Source organism: Macaca mulatta, chromosome 7 (assembly GCF_049350105.2).
Source record: "Macaca mulatta isolate MMU2019108-1 chromosome 7, T2T-MMU8v2.0, whole genome shotgun sequence".
NCBI classification, from domain to species: domain Eukaryota; kingdom Metazoa; phylum Chordata; class Mammalia; order Primates; family Cercopithecidae; genus Macaca; species Macaca mulatta.
This window is the reverse complement of record NC_133412.1, coordinates 53,544,240-53,560,034: the sequence shown is the minus strand read 5'-3', so window position 1 is coordinate 53,560,034 and position 15,795 is coordinate 53,544,240. Positions and strand designations below refer to the sequence as shown.

General features: G+C 43.5%; 1 protein-coding gene, 1 long non-coding RNA gene and 1 pseudogene across 4 annotated transcripts in view; 2 read left to right on the top strand and 1 right to left on the bottom strand.

The window, feature by feature from the left end:
- The window catches only part of PTPN9 (protein tyrosine phosphatase non-receptor type 9), a 110,465-nt gene that overhangs the window by 61,556 nt on the left and 33,114 nt on the right, over positions 1–15,795 (top strand). For all 3 annotated transcript variants that reach the window (XM_015142756.3, XM_077939908.1, XM_077939907.1), the window contains exons 5-7: positions 1,788–1,893; positions 11,317–11,427; positions 14,721–15,049. In XM_015142756.3, the coding sequence (XP_014998242.1) occupies positions 1,788–1,893; positions 11,317–11,427; positions 14,721–15,049 (546 nt within the window). The remainder of the gene's footprint in view (positions 1–1,787; positions 1,894–11,316; positions 11,428–14,720; positions 15,050–15,795) is intronic.
- Positions 1–15,795, bottom strand: part of LOC144330002 (uncharacterized) — a 40,589-nt gene that overhangs the window by 9,364 nt on the left and 15,430 nt on the right. The window lies entirely within an intron of this gene.
- Positions 6,543–6,992, top strand: LOC106999238 (small nuclear ribonucleoprotein F pseudogene; annotated as a pseudogene).

Below are 15,795 nucleotides of genomic sequence, written 5' to 3'. Positions count from 1 at the left end.
TGGGTGACAAGAGTGAAACTCTGTCTCAAAACAAAAAACAATAACTTTGAGATTTCAGGAATGTATTTTGTGCCAAACATTTTCTCAATTCTAAATAGATGTGAAAACTGTTGCTGTCATCTGTGAGTAGTCCAATCAAATAATTTATTCCTAATGACCATTTGGGTCTGCAAATCACATATAATACGTACGAATCTGGCTTGGTGGAAGAGTACATCTTTGAGAAATCTTTATAAATCTGGGAAATTGGACTGAGGAATACTTTCTATATCTTCAAATGTTCCTAATTTTGGTCTGGGAATAGGCTTACTTTTTTTTTTTTTTCCCCTGAGATGGAGTCTCACTCTGTTGCTCTGGCTGGAGTGCAGTGGTACAGTCTCGACTCACTGCAACCTCTGCCTCTTGGGCTCAGGCAATTCTCCTGCCTCAGCCTCCTGAGTAGTTGGGATTACAGGCATGTGCCACCATACCCGGCTAATTTTGTATTTTTTGTGGAAATGGGGCTTCACCATATTGGTCAGTCTGGTCTCGAACTCCTGACCTCAGGTGATCCACCCGCTTCTGCCTCCCAAAGTGTGGGGATTACAGGTGTGAGCCACCATACCCGGCCATGGCTTACTATTAATACCTGTTAATCTACTTTTTTTTTTCCTTCCTTTCCCTTTTTTTTTTTTTTTTTTTTTAAATAGAGTCATGGTCTTGCCATGTTGCCCAGGCTGGTCTTAAACTCCTGGGTTCAAGCGATCCGGCTGCCTTGGCTTCCCAAAGTGCTAGGATTAGAGGCATGAGCCACTGCGCCCAGCCTTACTTTTTCTTAAGATAAGATCTCACTCTGTCTCCCATGCTGGAGTGCAGTGGCATGATCTCACTGCAGCCTCGACCTCCTCACTCAAGCGACCCTCCCACCTCAGCCTCCTGGGTAGCTGGGACTATAGGCACAGGTCACTACATGATGAGGTATTGTCATGTTGCCCAGCCTGGTCGCAAATTCCTGGGCTCAAGCTATCCGCCCTCCTTAGCCTTCCAAAGTACTGAGGCTACAGGCATGAGCCACCATGCCGCCTTAATCTACTTTTTAGGAATGCTTTCCAAAGGCCATTTATGGGTTTGTTGTCTTCCTCTATTGGGTCGTAAGAGACAGATTTACTATCAATGAGCTTAGAGGCATTCTTGTTCTACACAGTTTTCCATAGGTCTGAAACATTTTCTTAGAGATGGGCTTCCAGTCTACTGAATTACAATTCAGTGACCATTTATTTTTAAGGGCTGTGCTAGGGACTATTGGGTGTAATGAGTTGAACAACAAGTTCTTGTCCTTTAGGATAGAATTAGATGGCTACACAGAGTATATTAAGGCCACAAGAAAAATCCACAGAAAGATTTATGGGGCTTTAAAGGAAAAAATGATCGGTAGCATATTTGATTACAGTTACCAGCGAGACTTTCATGGAAGAGGAGACTTTGGGGTTGAGTACGGAATATGTTACAGGATTTGGGTAGGTAGATTCAGAGGGGTGGGAGAAAACAGTTCAGATTTTGATAACTTAGTTGTTGTAGATCATTCTCAACCTACGAGTTTGGCATTTGGTAAATCTGGATAAATCTGCCTTAATAAACATAGCAGATACAAAAGATAAGAGATCTTTTTGTAAGACCAATGTGCAGTCAGGCAGTTGTTTTGATCCTAGATGTTTCATACTGTCGGGTTTTGTTTTGGCATTAGGCTTTCAACCTGCCTCATCCATTTTCTTACTTACAAATGTTTTTGTTCAATGATTGATTTACAGCTTTGAAACTCAGAGGAATGGACTCGTGTTTATCTATGACATGTGTGGTTCCAATTATGCCAACTTTGAGCTGGATCTTGGCAAGAAAGTCCTAAACCTGCTGAAGGTAAGGCTATGGAAGGCCCTCTCAACTTTCCTTCAATGCTTGGGATTTTTTTTTTTTTTTTTTTTAATTCTTTGGGAAAAGATTTAGGAAAGATGCAAACTTCAGAAATTATGTTCAATGTAAAGGCCATCTGTAAATGATGACTACTCTCTGCTTCCATAGAACAAGAAATGACCTTAAAAGTGAAGTGGGAGAAATTAAGGTAAAAAATGCACAGGAACGGCTGGGCATGGTGGCTCATGCCTGTAATCCCAGCACTTTGGGAGGCCGAGGTGGGTGGATCATGAGGTCAAGAGATCAAGGCCGGCCGGGCGCGGTGGCTCAAGCCTGTAATCCCAGCACTTTGGGAGGCCGAGACGGGCGGATCACGAGGTCAGGAGATCGAGACCATCCTGGCTAACACGGTGAAACCCCGTCTCTACTAAAAAATACAAAAAATTAGCCGGGCGTGGTGGTGGGCGCCTGCAGTCCCAGCTACTCGGGAGGCTGAGGCAGGAGAATGGCGTGAACCCGGGAGGCGGAGCTTGCAGTGAGCTGAGATCCAGCGACTGCACTCCAGCCTGGGCGACAGAGCAAGACTCCGTCTCAAAAAAAAAAAAAAAAAAAAAAAAAAAGAGATCAAGGCCATCTTGGCCAACATGGTGAAACTCTGTCTCTACTAAAAACACAAACATTAGCTGGGCATGGTGGCGTGTGCCTGTAGTGCCAGCTACTTGGGAGACTAAGGCAGGAGAATCACTCAAACCTGGGAAGTGGAGGTTGCAGTGAGCGGAGATCGCGCCACTGCGATCTTGCGACAGAGTGAGTCTGGCAACAGAGTGAGACTTCGTCTCCAAAAAAAAAAATGCACAGGAACATTCTGAGTCATAAAAGTGGAATGGGCCGGGTGCCCTGACTCACTTCTGTAATCCCAGCACTTTGGGAGGCTAAGGCACACTTATGTGTATAAGGTGTATATGAAACATACATAAATTTAGGCTGAGCGTGGATCACGCTTATAATCCCAGCACTTTGGGAGGCCAAGGCGAGTGGATCATGAGGTCAGGAGATCGAAACCATCCTGGCTAACACGGTGAAACCCCATCTCTAAAAAAAAAATTAGCTGGGTATGGTGGTGGGCGTGCCTGTAGTCCCAGCTACTCGGGAGGCTGAGGCAGGGGAATAGCGTGAACTGGGGAGGTGGAGGTTGCAGTGAGCCAACATCGTGCCACTGCACTCCAGCCTGGGAGACAGAGCGAGACTCCGTCTCAAAAAAAAAAAAAAAAAAAGAAACATACATAAATTTCCTGCTTAGACTTGGGTCCCATCCCTACGATATCTCATTATGTATATGCAGATATTCTAAAATCTGAAAAAAATTCAAAATCTGAAACACTTCTAGTCCGAAGTATTTTGGATAAGGAATACCCAACCTGTGTTATGAATGGTGCTGTTACGAACATTCTTAAACATGTTTTCTGGTGCATATGTGTAAGAGGGTCTCTAGGGGAGTGTTTCTCAACCTTTTTTCATTGTTGCCTCACTAAGGAACCTTTTTCAGTATTTTTTTCCCCTAATAATTCCTCTTCTAATGAAATTTAAATACCATAGATATACTGCATATCTCTATGTACTCTTTAAAATTTATTTATATTTTATTTATTTATTTTTTTTGCTCTTGTCGCCCAGGCTGGAGTGTGGTAGTGCAATGTCGGCTCACTGCCAACCTCCACCTCCTGGTTCAAGTGATTCTCCTGCCTCAGCCTCCTGAGTAGCTGGGATTATAGGCGCCCGCCACCACGCCTGGCCAATTTTTGTACTTTTGGTAGAGATGGAGTTTCTCCACGTTGGCCAGGCTGGTCTCAAACTCCTGACCACCACCTCGGCCTCCCAAAGTGCTGGGATTATAGGCGTGAGCCACCACGCCCAGCCTAAATTTATGTATGTTTCATATACACCTTATACACATAAGTGTGCCTCAGCCTCCCAAAGTGCTGGGATTACAGGAGTGAGTCAGGGCACCCAGCCCATTCCACTTTTATGACTCAGAATGTTCCTGTGCATTTTTTTTTTTTTTTTTTTTGGAGACGAAGTCTCACTCTGTCGCCAGACAGGAGTGCAGTGGCGCCATCTCGGCTCACTGCAACCTCCGCTTCCCAGGTTTGAGTGATTCTCCTTATTTTTTAATAGAGGCAGAGTCTCGCTATGTTGCCCAGGGTGGTCTTGAATTCCTGGGCTCAAGCAGTACCACCTCCTTGGCCTCCCAAAGTGCTGGGATTATAGGTATGGCCTCTGTGCCTGGCCTCTTTATGTACTCTGTATACATAAAAAGAGTAAGATTTCTTTTTTTTTCCCCCCCGAGATGGAGTCTCGCACTGTCGCCCAGGCTGGAGTGCAGTGGCATGATCTCGGCTCACTGCAAGCCCCGCCTCCCAGGTTCACGCCACTCTCCTGCCTCAGCCTCCCAAGTAGCTGGGACTACAGGTGCACACCCCCACGCCCAGTTAATTTTTTTGTATTTTTAGTAGACAGGGTTTCACCGTGTTAGCCAGGATGGTCTCAATTTCCTGACCTCGTGATCTGCCTGCCTCGGCTTCCCAAAGTGCTGGGATTACAGGCGTGAGCCACCGCACCCGGCCCGATTTCTTTTTTTTTTTCTGGCTCACCTCACCCTGTTCTCCTACTAATTTTACCCCTTTGGTGAGGTGATATCTCCCCCATTGAGAATGCATGCTCTAGGGTATACACCTAGGAGTGGATTGTTGGGTCCTAAAGTCTGTGAAGATTTAACTTTATAAGACAATGTCAAACTGTGTTTCAAAGTGGTCGTACCCCCTTGCCATGTGTAATGATTTTCGTTGGTCTGCATCCTCTTCGGCACTTACTAATGTCAGATTTCTTAATTTTTTTCTCAATCAAATGGATATGAAATGGTATCTTGTGGTATAGCTTGCGTTTCTTTTATTAGTGAAATTAACTATCTCTTCATATATTTGTTAGCTGTATATTTTTTCTTCTTCTGTGAAATGTCTATTTATGATTTCTCCATTTAGGAATTAATAGTTTTTAATATATTATTGATTCTAATCCATAAAGATACATATATATACACACATATAATGTGTGCGCACAGTAAACTGTCTCTTAATTTATAGCTTGTTTTTTCACTTTTTATGAAGTTCTTTGACTAACAGAGTTCTTTTTTTTTTTTTTTTTTTTTTTTTTTTGAGACCCAAGTCTTGCTCTGTTGCCAAAGCTGAGTGCAGTGGCACGATCTTGGCTCCTGCAACCTCTACCTCCTGGGTTCAAGCAGTTCTCATGCCTCAACCTCCTGAGTAGCTAGAATTACAGGCATGCGCCACCACACCCAACTAATTTTTGTATCTTTTGTAGAGATGGAGTTTTACCATAGTGCCTAGGCTGGTCTCAAGGTCTTGAGCTCAAGCAATCCAGCCACCTTGGCTTCCCAAAGTGCTGGGATTACACGCGTGAACCACTGTGCCCGACCCACAGAACTTAGTTTCATGCAGTTTTTCAATATTCCAGCCCTTTTCATGGATGGGGTTACCATGCAACACTGGTGGTCTAACTAGGAAGAAATCGTTCCCAAGAAATCCAAAAGAAAAGAAAAAAAAAAAAGAGGAATTGTAGGTAGTATCTTCTAGCCTACTCTTTTTGCCACTTTTTTTTCTTTTTTTTTTTTTTTTTTGAGAGAGAGTTTCGCTCCTTTTCCCATAACAGAGTGCAGTGGTGCTATCTCGGCTCACTGCAACCTCCTCCTCCCAGGTTCAAGCGATTTTCCTGCCTCAGCCTCCCAAGTAGTTGAGATTACAGGTACCTGTCACCACACCCAGCTAATTTTTGTATTTTTAGTGGAGACAGGATTTTGCCATGTTGGCCAGGCTAGACTCGATCTCCTTACCTCAAGTGATCCACCAGCCTTGACCTCCCAAAGTGCTAGGATTATAGACGTGAGCCACCGTGCCCAGCCCTTTTTGCCACTTTCAAAAGACTGATTCTTTTTTGTTGTTTGTTTGTTCTGAGACGGGGTGTCTCTCTGTCCCCCAGGCTGGAGTGCAATGGCGTGATCTCGGCTCACTGCAACCTCTGCCTCCTGGGTTCAAGTGATTCTCCTGCTTCAGCATCCTAAGTAGCTGGCATTACAGGTGCCTACCACCACACTCAGCTAATTTTTAGTAGTGATGGGGTTTCACCATGTTGGCCAGGTTGGTCTCGAACTCCTGACCTCAAGTGATCTGCCCACCTTGGCCTCTCAAAGTGCTGGGATTACAGGTGTGAGCCACCATGCCCAGCCTCAAAAGACTGATTCTCAGTCTGACAGGTCACTCTGTTCTCTTCAGTTTTCCTTTAGTTCTACTGATTTGGGGAATCCCCAGCACTCCTCTACGGCGAATATACAGCATCTAGAACAAACTTCTCCAAAGGCCTCTTCACTGAAGTGTGATAAACTACTTTCATCTTTTCCTTCAAAGATGCAACAATTTATTTCAGGGCCTAAATGTCCAAGGTCCTTTTAACACCAAATCAAAAACCATTCTAGGGAAACACCTGTTATTTCCACAAAATGATAAATAGAAAATAGAAGCTATTACATCTGTTTTTTCAGAGCAAAGAACTACAGACCTGGGCCTAGTCCATTTACATGACTGTCTGGGGGTACCTGCTGCAGTCACGAGAGATGGGTGGCAGCTTGGTCAGTGGAGAATAGCCTGCAGCGTTCTCCTGTGGTTATAAAGGATTTACCCCTGAATCCCAAACCTTTCCTCAAGGGATTAACAGAAAAGCCAGTGATGGTGAAACTTAAGTGGGGAATGGATTACAAAGGCTAACTGGTATCTGTAGATGAACCAGATCTATAGATGTATCTATATGAACATGTAGCTTGCAAATACAGAAGAATACATAGTTGGGGTATTGTCTGGACATCTGGATGAAGTTTTACTAAACTATAATAATGTCCTTTGTCTCAGAGGTGTGGAAAGAGGAAGAGGATGGGAAAATGAGAGAATAGCATCTTTTCTGGGGGATTTTTAAAATATATATTTCTAGACAATAAAAATTTGTTTGTTTTTCAAATAAATAAATGACTCTATAGCACCCTCATATACTGTCAGTTCAGTAAGTTGTTAACACGTTTTGGAAGGCATCTGGCATTATAAATCCTTAAAAATGCACATACCGGCCGGGCGCGGTGGCTCACGCCTGTAATCCCAGCACTTTGGGAGGCCGAGGTGGGCGGATCACGAGGTCAGGAGATCGAGACCATCCTGGCTAACACGGTGAAACCCCTTCTCTACTAAAAATACAAAAAAAAAAACTAGCCGGGCGTGGTGGCAGCGCCTGTAGTCCCAGCTACTCGGGAGGCTGAGGCAGGAGAATGGCGTGAACCCGGGAGGCGGAGCTTGCAGTGAGCTGAGATCGCGCCACTGCACTCCAGCCTGGGCGACAGAGCGAGACTCCGTCTCAAAAAAAAAAAAAAAAAAAATGCACATACCCTTTGATCAGTTGTATTTCTGAGATTATATGCTAAGGAAACAATCAGGAAAACAAAGATTTATAAAAAGAGTATTTACTGCATATTTATTTTAGATAATTAAAAATAATATCTTAAGCTGACTCCAGTGACTTAAATCTATAATCTCAGCCCTTTGGGAGTTTGAGGTGGGAGAATTGCCTAAGGCAAGGGGTTCAGGACCAGTCTAGGCCACAGAGCAAGACCCTGACTCTACAAAATTTAGCTGCATGTGGTGGTATGTGCTTATTGTCCCAGCTACCCAGGAGGCTGAGGCAGGAGGATCACTTGAGCCCAGGATATGAGGCTTCAGTGAGCTATGATCATATGATTGCATTCCAGCCCAGTTGATAACACCCTGTCTTTAAAAAAAAGAAAAAAAAAAAAAAAGAATATTCATAATCTTTAGCCAAATAATCCCAGTCTTAGAAACAGCTTCTTAAAATAATTTAAAAGGAGGCTGGGTACAGTGACTTATGCCTGTAATCCTAGCACTTTGAAAGGCCGAGATGGGCGGATCACTTGAGGCCAGGAGTTCAAGACCAGCCTGGCCAACATGGTCAAAGATCATCTCTGCTAAAAATACAAAAAAGTTAGCCAGGCGTGATGGTGCACGCCTGTAATCCCAGCTACTCGGGAAGCTGAGGCAGGAGAATTGGTTGAACCCTTGAGCAGATATCGTGCCACTGCACTCCAGCTTGGGTGACCATGTGAGACTAAAAAAAAAAAAAAAAAAAAAAAATGAATTGAGTTTCAAAAAAGAATGAAAAGGAAAAGATAAAATGAGCATATCAGGATTATTTAGGCCTGAAAACAAACTGAATAATCAGAATGATGGTTACATGGTTAATTAAATTACCTGTGTCATAACAAACTGAATAATCAGAATGATGGTTACATGGTTAATTAAATTACCTGTGTCATATTTATTCCCCCGGATATTGTGACTTTGTTAAAACTGACAAATAGAAAGTCTAAGTTGGGGAAAGGAGGGACTTTTTAATATGTAAAGGTGGAAAACAAAACAGCTACCCATATAGAAAAAAATGTCAGATTCCTACATCTCATACTATGTTCAAAAATCAACTTCAGATAGATTAAAGTCTTAAATAGCAAAAACAGGCCAGGTGTGGAGCCTCACACCTGGAATCCCAACACTGGGAGGCCAAGGCAGGCAGATTGCTTGAGCCCAGTAGTTTGAAGCCAGCCTGGGCAACACGATGAAACCACTTGTATTTTTATTCTACAAAAATACAAAAATTAGGCATGGTGGCACATTCTACTTGTGAGGCTGAGGTAGGAGGATCACTTTGAACCTGGGAGGTCAAGGCTATGGTGAGCCATGATGGTGCCACCGTACTCCAGCCTGGGCAACAGAGTGAGATCTTATCTCAAAAAAAACAAAAGGACAAAAACAAAAGTTTAAATTTTTAAAAGAAAATAGCTCCTCAAATGGACAAGTGGAAACAACCAATGTGCACAAGTGGAAACAACTCAAATGTCCATCAACGGATTAATAGATAAGAAAAATTGGTATATTTATGAGGAAATATTCAGCCTTAGAAAGCAATGTAATTCTGAGACATGCTACAATATGGATTAACCTTGAAAACATTATGCTAAGTAGGATAAACAAGACAAAAAAGGACAACTATAGTACGATTCCAATAATATGAGGACCAAAAATATGCAAATTCATAGAGACAGAAAGTAGAACCAAGGTTACTAGGGATTAGGGGGAGAAGGGAATAGGGATATGTTGTTTAATGGGTACAGGGTTTTTGTTTGTGATGATGAAATAGTTCTGAAAATGAATAGTGGTGATGGCTGCATTGTGAACATACTTAATGCCAATAATTGTACACTTAATATGTTTTAAAAGGTCAATTTTGTTGTGTATATTTTACAATAAAAAACCAACTTAGAAAAATTAATACACATGGTGGAATCAGTGGTAGACCAGTAAAAAAAAAAAATAGTACTTTTTCTGACATTAAAATAGAAAAGGATTTAAGACACAAAATACACTAACCAGAAAAGAAAACATTTAACCATATTAAAATTAAGAACTTGGCCAGGCACGGTGGCTCAAGCCTGTAATCCCAGCACTTTGGGAGGCCGAGTCGGGCGGATCACAAGGTCAGGAGATCGAGACCATCCTGGCTAACATGGTGAAACCCTGTCTCTACTAAAAAATACAAAAAACTAGCCTGGCAAGGTGGCGGGGCACCTATAGTCCCAGCTACTCGGAAGGCTGAGGCAGGAGAATGGCGTAAACCCGGGAGGCAGAGCTTGCAGTGAGCTGAGATCTGGCCACTGCACTCCAGCCTGGGTGACAGAGCGAGACTTCATCTCAAAAAAAAAAAAAAAAAAAAAATTAAGAACTTCATGCCAGGAGCAGTGGATCGATGCCTATAATCCCAGAACTCTGGGAGGCCAAGGCCAAGATAGGCAGATCACTTGAGGTCAGGAGTTCAAAACCAGCCAGCCAACATGGTGAAATTCTGTCTCTACTAAAAATACAAAAATTAGCCAAGTGTAGTGGCTCAGTCCCAGTTACTTGGGAGCCTGAGGTGGGAGGATCATTTGAGCCTGGGAAGTACAGGACGCAGTGAGCAGTGATTGTACCACTGCACTCCAGCCTAGGCAACAGAGCAAGACCCTGTCTCAAAAACAAAACAAAACAAAAACCGGACAACCAACCAAACAAAAAAACTAAGCACTGTGGAGTAGGAATGAATGATTTTTTCATCTTCATATCATGTGTGGATGAGGGTATCTCCTTTTTTTAGATCTCGTTTGCCATAGTGCACATTAGATTATATTTATTGATTGGTAAATACATAGATGAACGAATAGATTAAAAAATGATTATGCATACATCAGACTGAATGAAAAGTTATGAAAGAGAAATTTTTTAAATTTTTAAATTTTTATTTATTTATTATTATTATTATTATTATTATTTTGAGATGGAGTTTTGCTCTTGTTGCCCAGGCTGGAGTGCAGTGGCGCGATCTTGGCTTACTGCAACCTCCACCTCCTAGGTTCAAGCGATTCTCCTGCCTCAGCCTCCCAAGTAGCAGGGATTATAGGCGCATGCCACCATGCCTGGCTAATCTTTGTATTTTTAGTAGAGATGGGGTTGCACCATGTTGGCCGGGCTGGTTTCAAACTCCTGACTTCAAGTGATCTGCCCGCCTCGGCTTCCAGAAGTGCTGGGATTACAGGCGTGAGCCACCACGCCCAGCCATATTGTTTTTTTTGAGACAGAGTTTCGCTCTTGTTGCCCAGGGTAAAGTGCAATGGCGTGATCTCAACTCACTGCAGCCTCTGCTTCCTGGGTTCAAGTGATTCTCCTGCCTTGGCCTTCTGAGTAGTTGGGATTATAGGTGTCTGCCACCACACCTGGCTAGTTTTGTATTTTTAGTACTGACAGGTTTTACCATGTTGGCGAGGCTGGTCTTGAACTCCTGACCTCCAGTGATCCACTCACCTCAGCCTCCCATAGTGCTGGGATTATAGGCATGAGCCACCGCGCCTGGTCGAGAAATGTTTAATGTTCAGTTTATTCATAATATCATTTTTCCTTCATTTTAGTAACAGAACTTTTTTAGGAGGCATATATGTATGTTGATGTGTGGTATGTGTAGGATATCTGTTGAGAAGTCAGAATAGTTTCTGATTCATAAAGCTTATGGTAGACAAGAACTTAACATTGTTATTTTTAAAGGTAAATCAGCTTCTAATTTCTTTAGTTTGTTTAACCACTTTTCCTGTAGCTGCTGAGGTCAAACCTGAATTAGGCTATAGACTCCCCCTGCTGGGTAAGAATGGGGAGAAGAGCAGAAAACCTAAACTTGGGCTTGAAGAGTCACAGGTTCCATTACACTTATGTGTTTTCTCCACAGGGAGCATTTCCAGCTCGTTTGAAGAAAGTACTGATTGTGGGGGCACCCATATGGTTCCGAGTGCCCTATTCCATCATCAGCCTCCTCCTGAAGGACAAAGTCCGGGAGAGGGTAAGGCAAGCTTGCCCTTTTTTATTTGGAGGGGAATAGATACATTCTCATCTCTACCACTGAATTCCTGCCAACTAATTTTCTACCTTCAAAAAATCCTCTTGGCGTGTCTCCTAGAGCCTGTTCTGCTTCTGTTAGTGCATTCACTCATATTCTCTACCTGATTCATTAGTCAGTTCAATACAGACTGCCTCTCTTACTGTACTACAAGCTTCTTGAAGTTTGAAACTAGACACAGTTTATCTGGTTCTCACTTCCTATAGCACCTTGCATAAGATAGTACTGAAGGATTGTGTCCTGGAGGTAACTTAGAGATAGCTGCTACTTCCAAAATTTATCCTAGAGCTGCATAGGCCTTTAATATTTAACAGCTTGTAATATAATTGTATTCGTTGAACTGGCATTTGAATTTGTTCAACTGGAAACATCATTTAATCCCTTTGGCCACCAGGGTTGTGGAGGAAAGTTTTTCATTATGTCTCTTTCTACATTTATTCCTGGCATTTGTTTTCTCAGAACATCTTGTTGCTTCCCAATTTCAAAAGCGTTCAAAATTACCTTAATTCTGGGCCGAGTGTAGTGGCTCATGCCTATAATCCTAACACTTTGGGAGTCTGAGGCCAAGGCGGGAAGATCGCTTGAGGCCAGGAGTTCAAGACCAGCCTGGGCAGTATAGTGAGACCCTGTCACCACAATAAAACCAAAAACTTTAATTCTGTTATAATCTCCTGAGTGTCCCATGATTAAAAGTTTTATGGTCTCAGTTACTGATTGCAGCCATTAAAAGATAGGACATATGAAAATGAAGACATTTGTTTCTGTGTTAGCTACTTAAACACCTAATGACACAAAGTAGGAGAGATCTTTTCTTTTTTTTCTTTCTTTCTTTTTTTTTTTTTTTTTTTTTTGAGACGGAGTCTCACTCTGTCGCCCAGGCTGGAGTGCAGTGGCATGATCTCGGCTCACTGCAGCCCCGCCTCTTGAGTTCAAGCGATTCTTCTGCCTCAGCCTCCCGAGTAGCTGAGAGTACAGGCACACACCACCACGCCCAGCCAATTTTTGTATTTTTAGTAGAGATGGGGTTTCACCATATTGGCCAGGCTGGTCTCGAACTCCTGACCTCATGATCCGCCCGCCTTGGCCTCCCAAAATGCTGGGATTACAGGCGTGAGCCACCGTGGTTTTTTGTTGTTGTTGTTGTTTTGTTTGTTTGTTTGTTTTGAGATGGAGTCTTGCTCTGTCTCCCAGGCTGGAGTACAGTGGTGCGATCTCAGCTCACTGCAAGCTCTGCCTCCCAGGTTCAAGCGATTCTCCTGCCTCAGCCTCTCTAGTAGCTGGGACTATAGGCGCATGCTGTCACGCCCAGCTAATTTTTTGTGTTTTTAGTAGAGATGGGGTTTCACTGTGTTAGCCAAGATAGAGTCTTGATCTCCTGACTTTGTGATCCACCCGCCTCGGCCTCCCAAAGTGCTGGGATTATAGGCGTGAGCACCATGCCCGGCCATGAGAGATCTTTTCTTTCTTTTTTGAGATGGAGGTTTGCTCTTGTCGCTCAGGCTAGAGTGCAATGGCATGATCTTGGCTCACTGCAACCTCCAACCCCCAGGTTCAAGTGATTCTCCTGCCTCAGCCTCCCAAGTTGCTGGGATTATAGGCTCCCACCACCACGTCCAGATAATTCTTGTATTTTTTTTTAGTAGAGATGGTGTTTCACCATGTTGGACAGGCTGGTCTCGAACTCCTGACCTCAGGTGATCCACCTGCCTCAGCCTCCCAAAGTGCTGGGATTACAGGTGTGAGCCACCATGCCAGCTGGAGAGATCTTTTCTAAGATAACTCTTTGAGAGGATTCCATAGGCAAGTTCTTGCACTTGAATGATAGGAATTATGCATACATGTATAAACTCAAAATATATTAAGTAGTTTTTGTAGATGAAGCACTGGTTCCTGATAATTAAAAATTAAGTGAGATAGTCCACCCTCAAGGAGCTTATGGTCTTGATAGGGAACACAGAGATACACGTATGAGAACTTTGGCTCTGCAGGAATGCAGAGGGGCATATTGCCTCAAGCAGTCAGGAAAGACTTCACAGAAGAGGTGAGCTGTGCTGGTCCATGAAGAGGCAGAGGAGGAAAAGAAGGCATTCCAAGAAGAGGCAACAGCAAAAGAGATGAGCTTTTAGGAGGAAGAGCATCCCCATTCCACAGAGATCCTAAGGAGAACCAGTTAAGCTAATTTGCTCCAGCATGGCTATGTCCAAGCAAAGAGCAGCATTAAGTCTTATGATTACTACAAAAAAATTGTCTGGGCGTGGTGGTGTGCATCTGCAGTCCCAGTTACTTGAGGGGCTGAGGTGGGAGGATCACTTGAGCCCAGGAGGTTGAGGCTGCAGTGAGCCTTGATCGCGCCACTATACTCCAGGCTAGGTGAAAAAGTGAGACCCTGTCTCAAAACAAAAGTGTTATCTAACATTATTCCTGGGCTACCCTGCCTCTGGGTGTGTTGCTTTCATAGAATCCTATCTTTGTGAACAGTTATACCAAGCTGAGTAAAACACAAGCTAACAGGTCTTAGAATTGGTTGTCTGAGTATGGGGTTGACAAAAATAACTACTACCTATGCATTCTTAGTGGCCAAAAAAAGAGTCACCAGCATGCAGCGATGCTGGGAAGCCTTGTTAATAATATAAAGCTTTCGTTCACTATATCATCCTTTCAGAAGATGTATAACAGTGTCCCTAATTCCAGGAGTGAATTTTATATACATTCTGGGAGTTCACACTTTTATCTGGCAAATTCATAGGACTTAAATCTCAGGCAGATGAAATGTAGTCTACTACTTTTACAGTATACCTTGTATTTCAAGAAAATCTCATCCCATCCCCCAAACCTGATATAAACACATTTATTCTTTTTTTTTTTTTTTTTTTTGAGACGGAGTCTTGCTCTGCCGCCCAGGCTGGAGTGCAGTGGCCGGATCTCAGCTCACTGCAAGCTCCGCCTCCCGGGTTCACGCCATTCTCCTGCCTCAGCCTCCCGAGTAGCTGGGACTACAGGCGCCCGCCACCTCGCCCGGCTAGTTTTTTGTATTTTTAAAGTAGAGACGGGGTTTCACCGTGTTAGCCAGGATGGTCTCGATCTCCTGACCTCGTGATCCGCCCGTCTCGGCCTCCCAAAGTGCTGGGATTACAGGCTTGAGCCACCGCGCCCGGCCCAACACATTTATTCTTTATCACTCTCTATATGCCTTTCCCTCTCCCCACATACTTACATGGTTCTTTCTAACTTTCTAGATTCAGATACTAAAGACATCTGAGGTCACGCAGCATCTGCCCAGGGAGTGTCTTCCAGAAAACCTGGGTGGGTACGTCAAAATTGATCTCGCCACTTGGAATTTCCAGTTCCTACCACAGGTGAACGGCCATCCAGATCCCTTCGATGAGATCATCCTGTTCTCCCTCCCTCCTGCCTTAGACTGGGACTCAGTACATGTTCCAGGTCCCCATGCTATGACCATCCAAGAGTTGGTGGACTATGTTAACGCCAGGCAAAAGCAAGGAATCTATGAGGAATATGAAGACATTCGTCGTGAGAACCCTGTTGGCACTTTCCACTGTTCCATGTAAGTAGGAAAGGTGTGGGCCAGCAGCTGGTTACCAGGATGCTTCTGGCAGGCTCTGGCAACAGCTCCTTCCACCCTTCACTTGCTTAACAGAGACCCTTCCTTGTGTTAGCCAACATCACTCCCACATAAATGATGGTTTCTCACATGCAGAAAGAGGTACTTTCTGCTTTGGTGCTCTTGCCAACATCCTATGCTCTGAAATTTCTGAAGGTCTTTGGTACCAACAGGATAAACCTGTTGGACATATTTTTGGATATTTTTCTGAAATGCAAGTGTTTTTTTTAAAGTAGGTTCAAAATAGGCTACTCTCTATTCCAGTTCTCAGTGTGAGCGCTGGTTTGTTCATTTAGGCAGTTTCTCCCCATAACATTTATGGTATAACATTACATCTTGAGGAGGGGTGTAGTACACTTAAAATAATCCACAGTTAGTAAGAGAGTACAGTTGCCTCATAGGACTTTAACCCCTTGAGATTTTCATTCTACTCAAATCTTACCACAAAACCATCTAGCTAGTTTATAACTCTGGCTCATAACTACTTGATAAGTACTGTTGGCCATAGAACATAGATCCTCCCTTCCTTCCTCCCTCCCTCTTTCCTTTTTTTTTTCTTTTTGAGATGGAGTCTCATTCTGTCACCTAGGCTGGAGTGCAATGGCATGATCTCGGCTCACTGCAACCTCCACTTCCCAGGTTCAAGCAATTCTCCCTGCCTCACCCTCCCAAGTAGCTGGGATTATAGG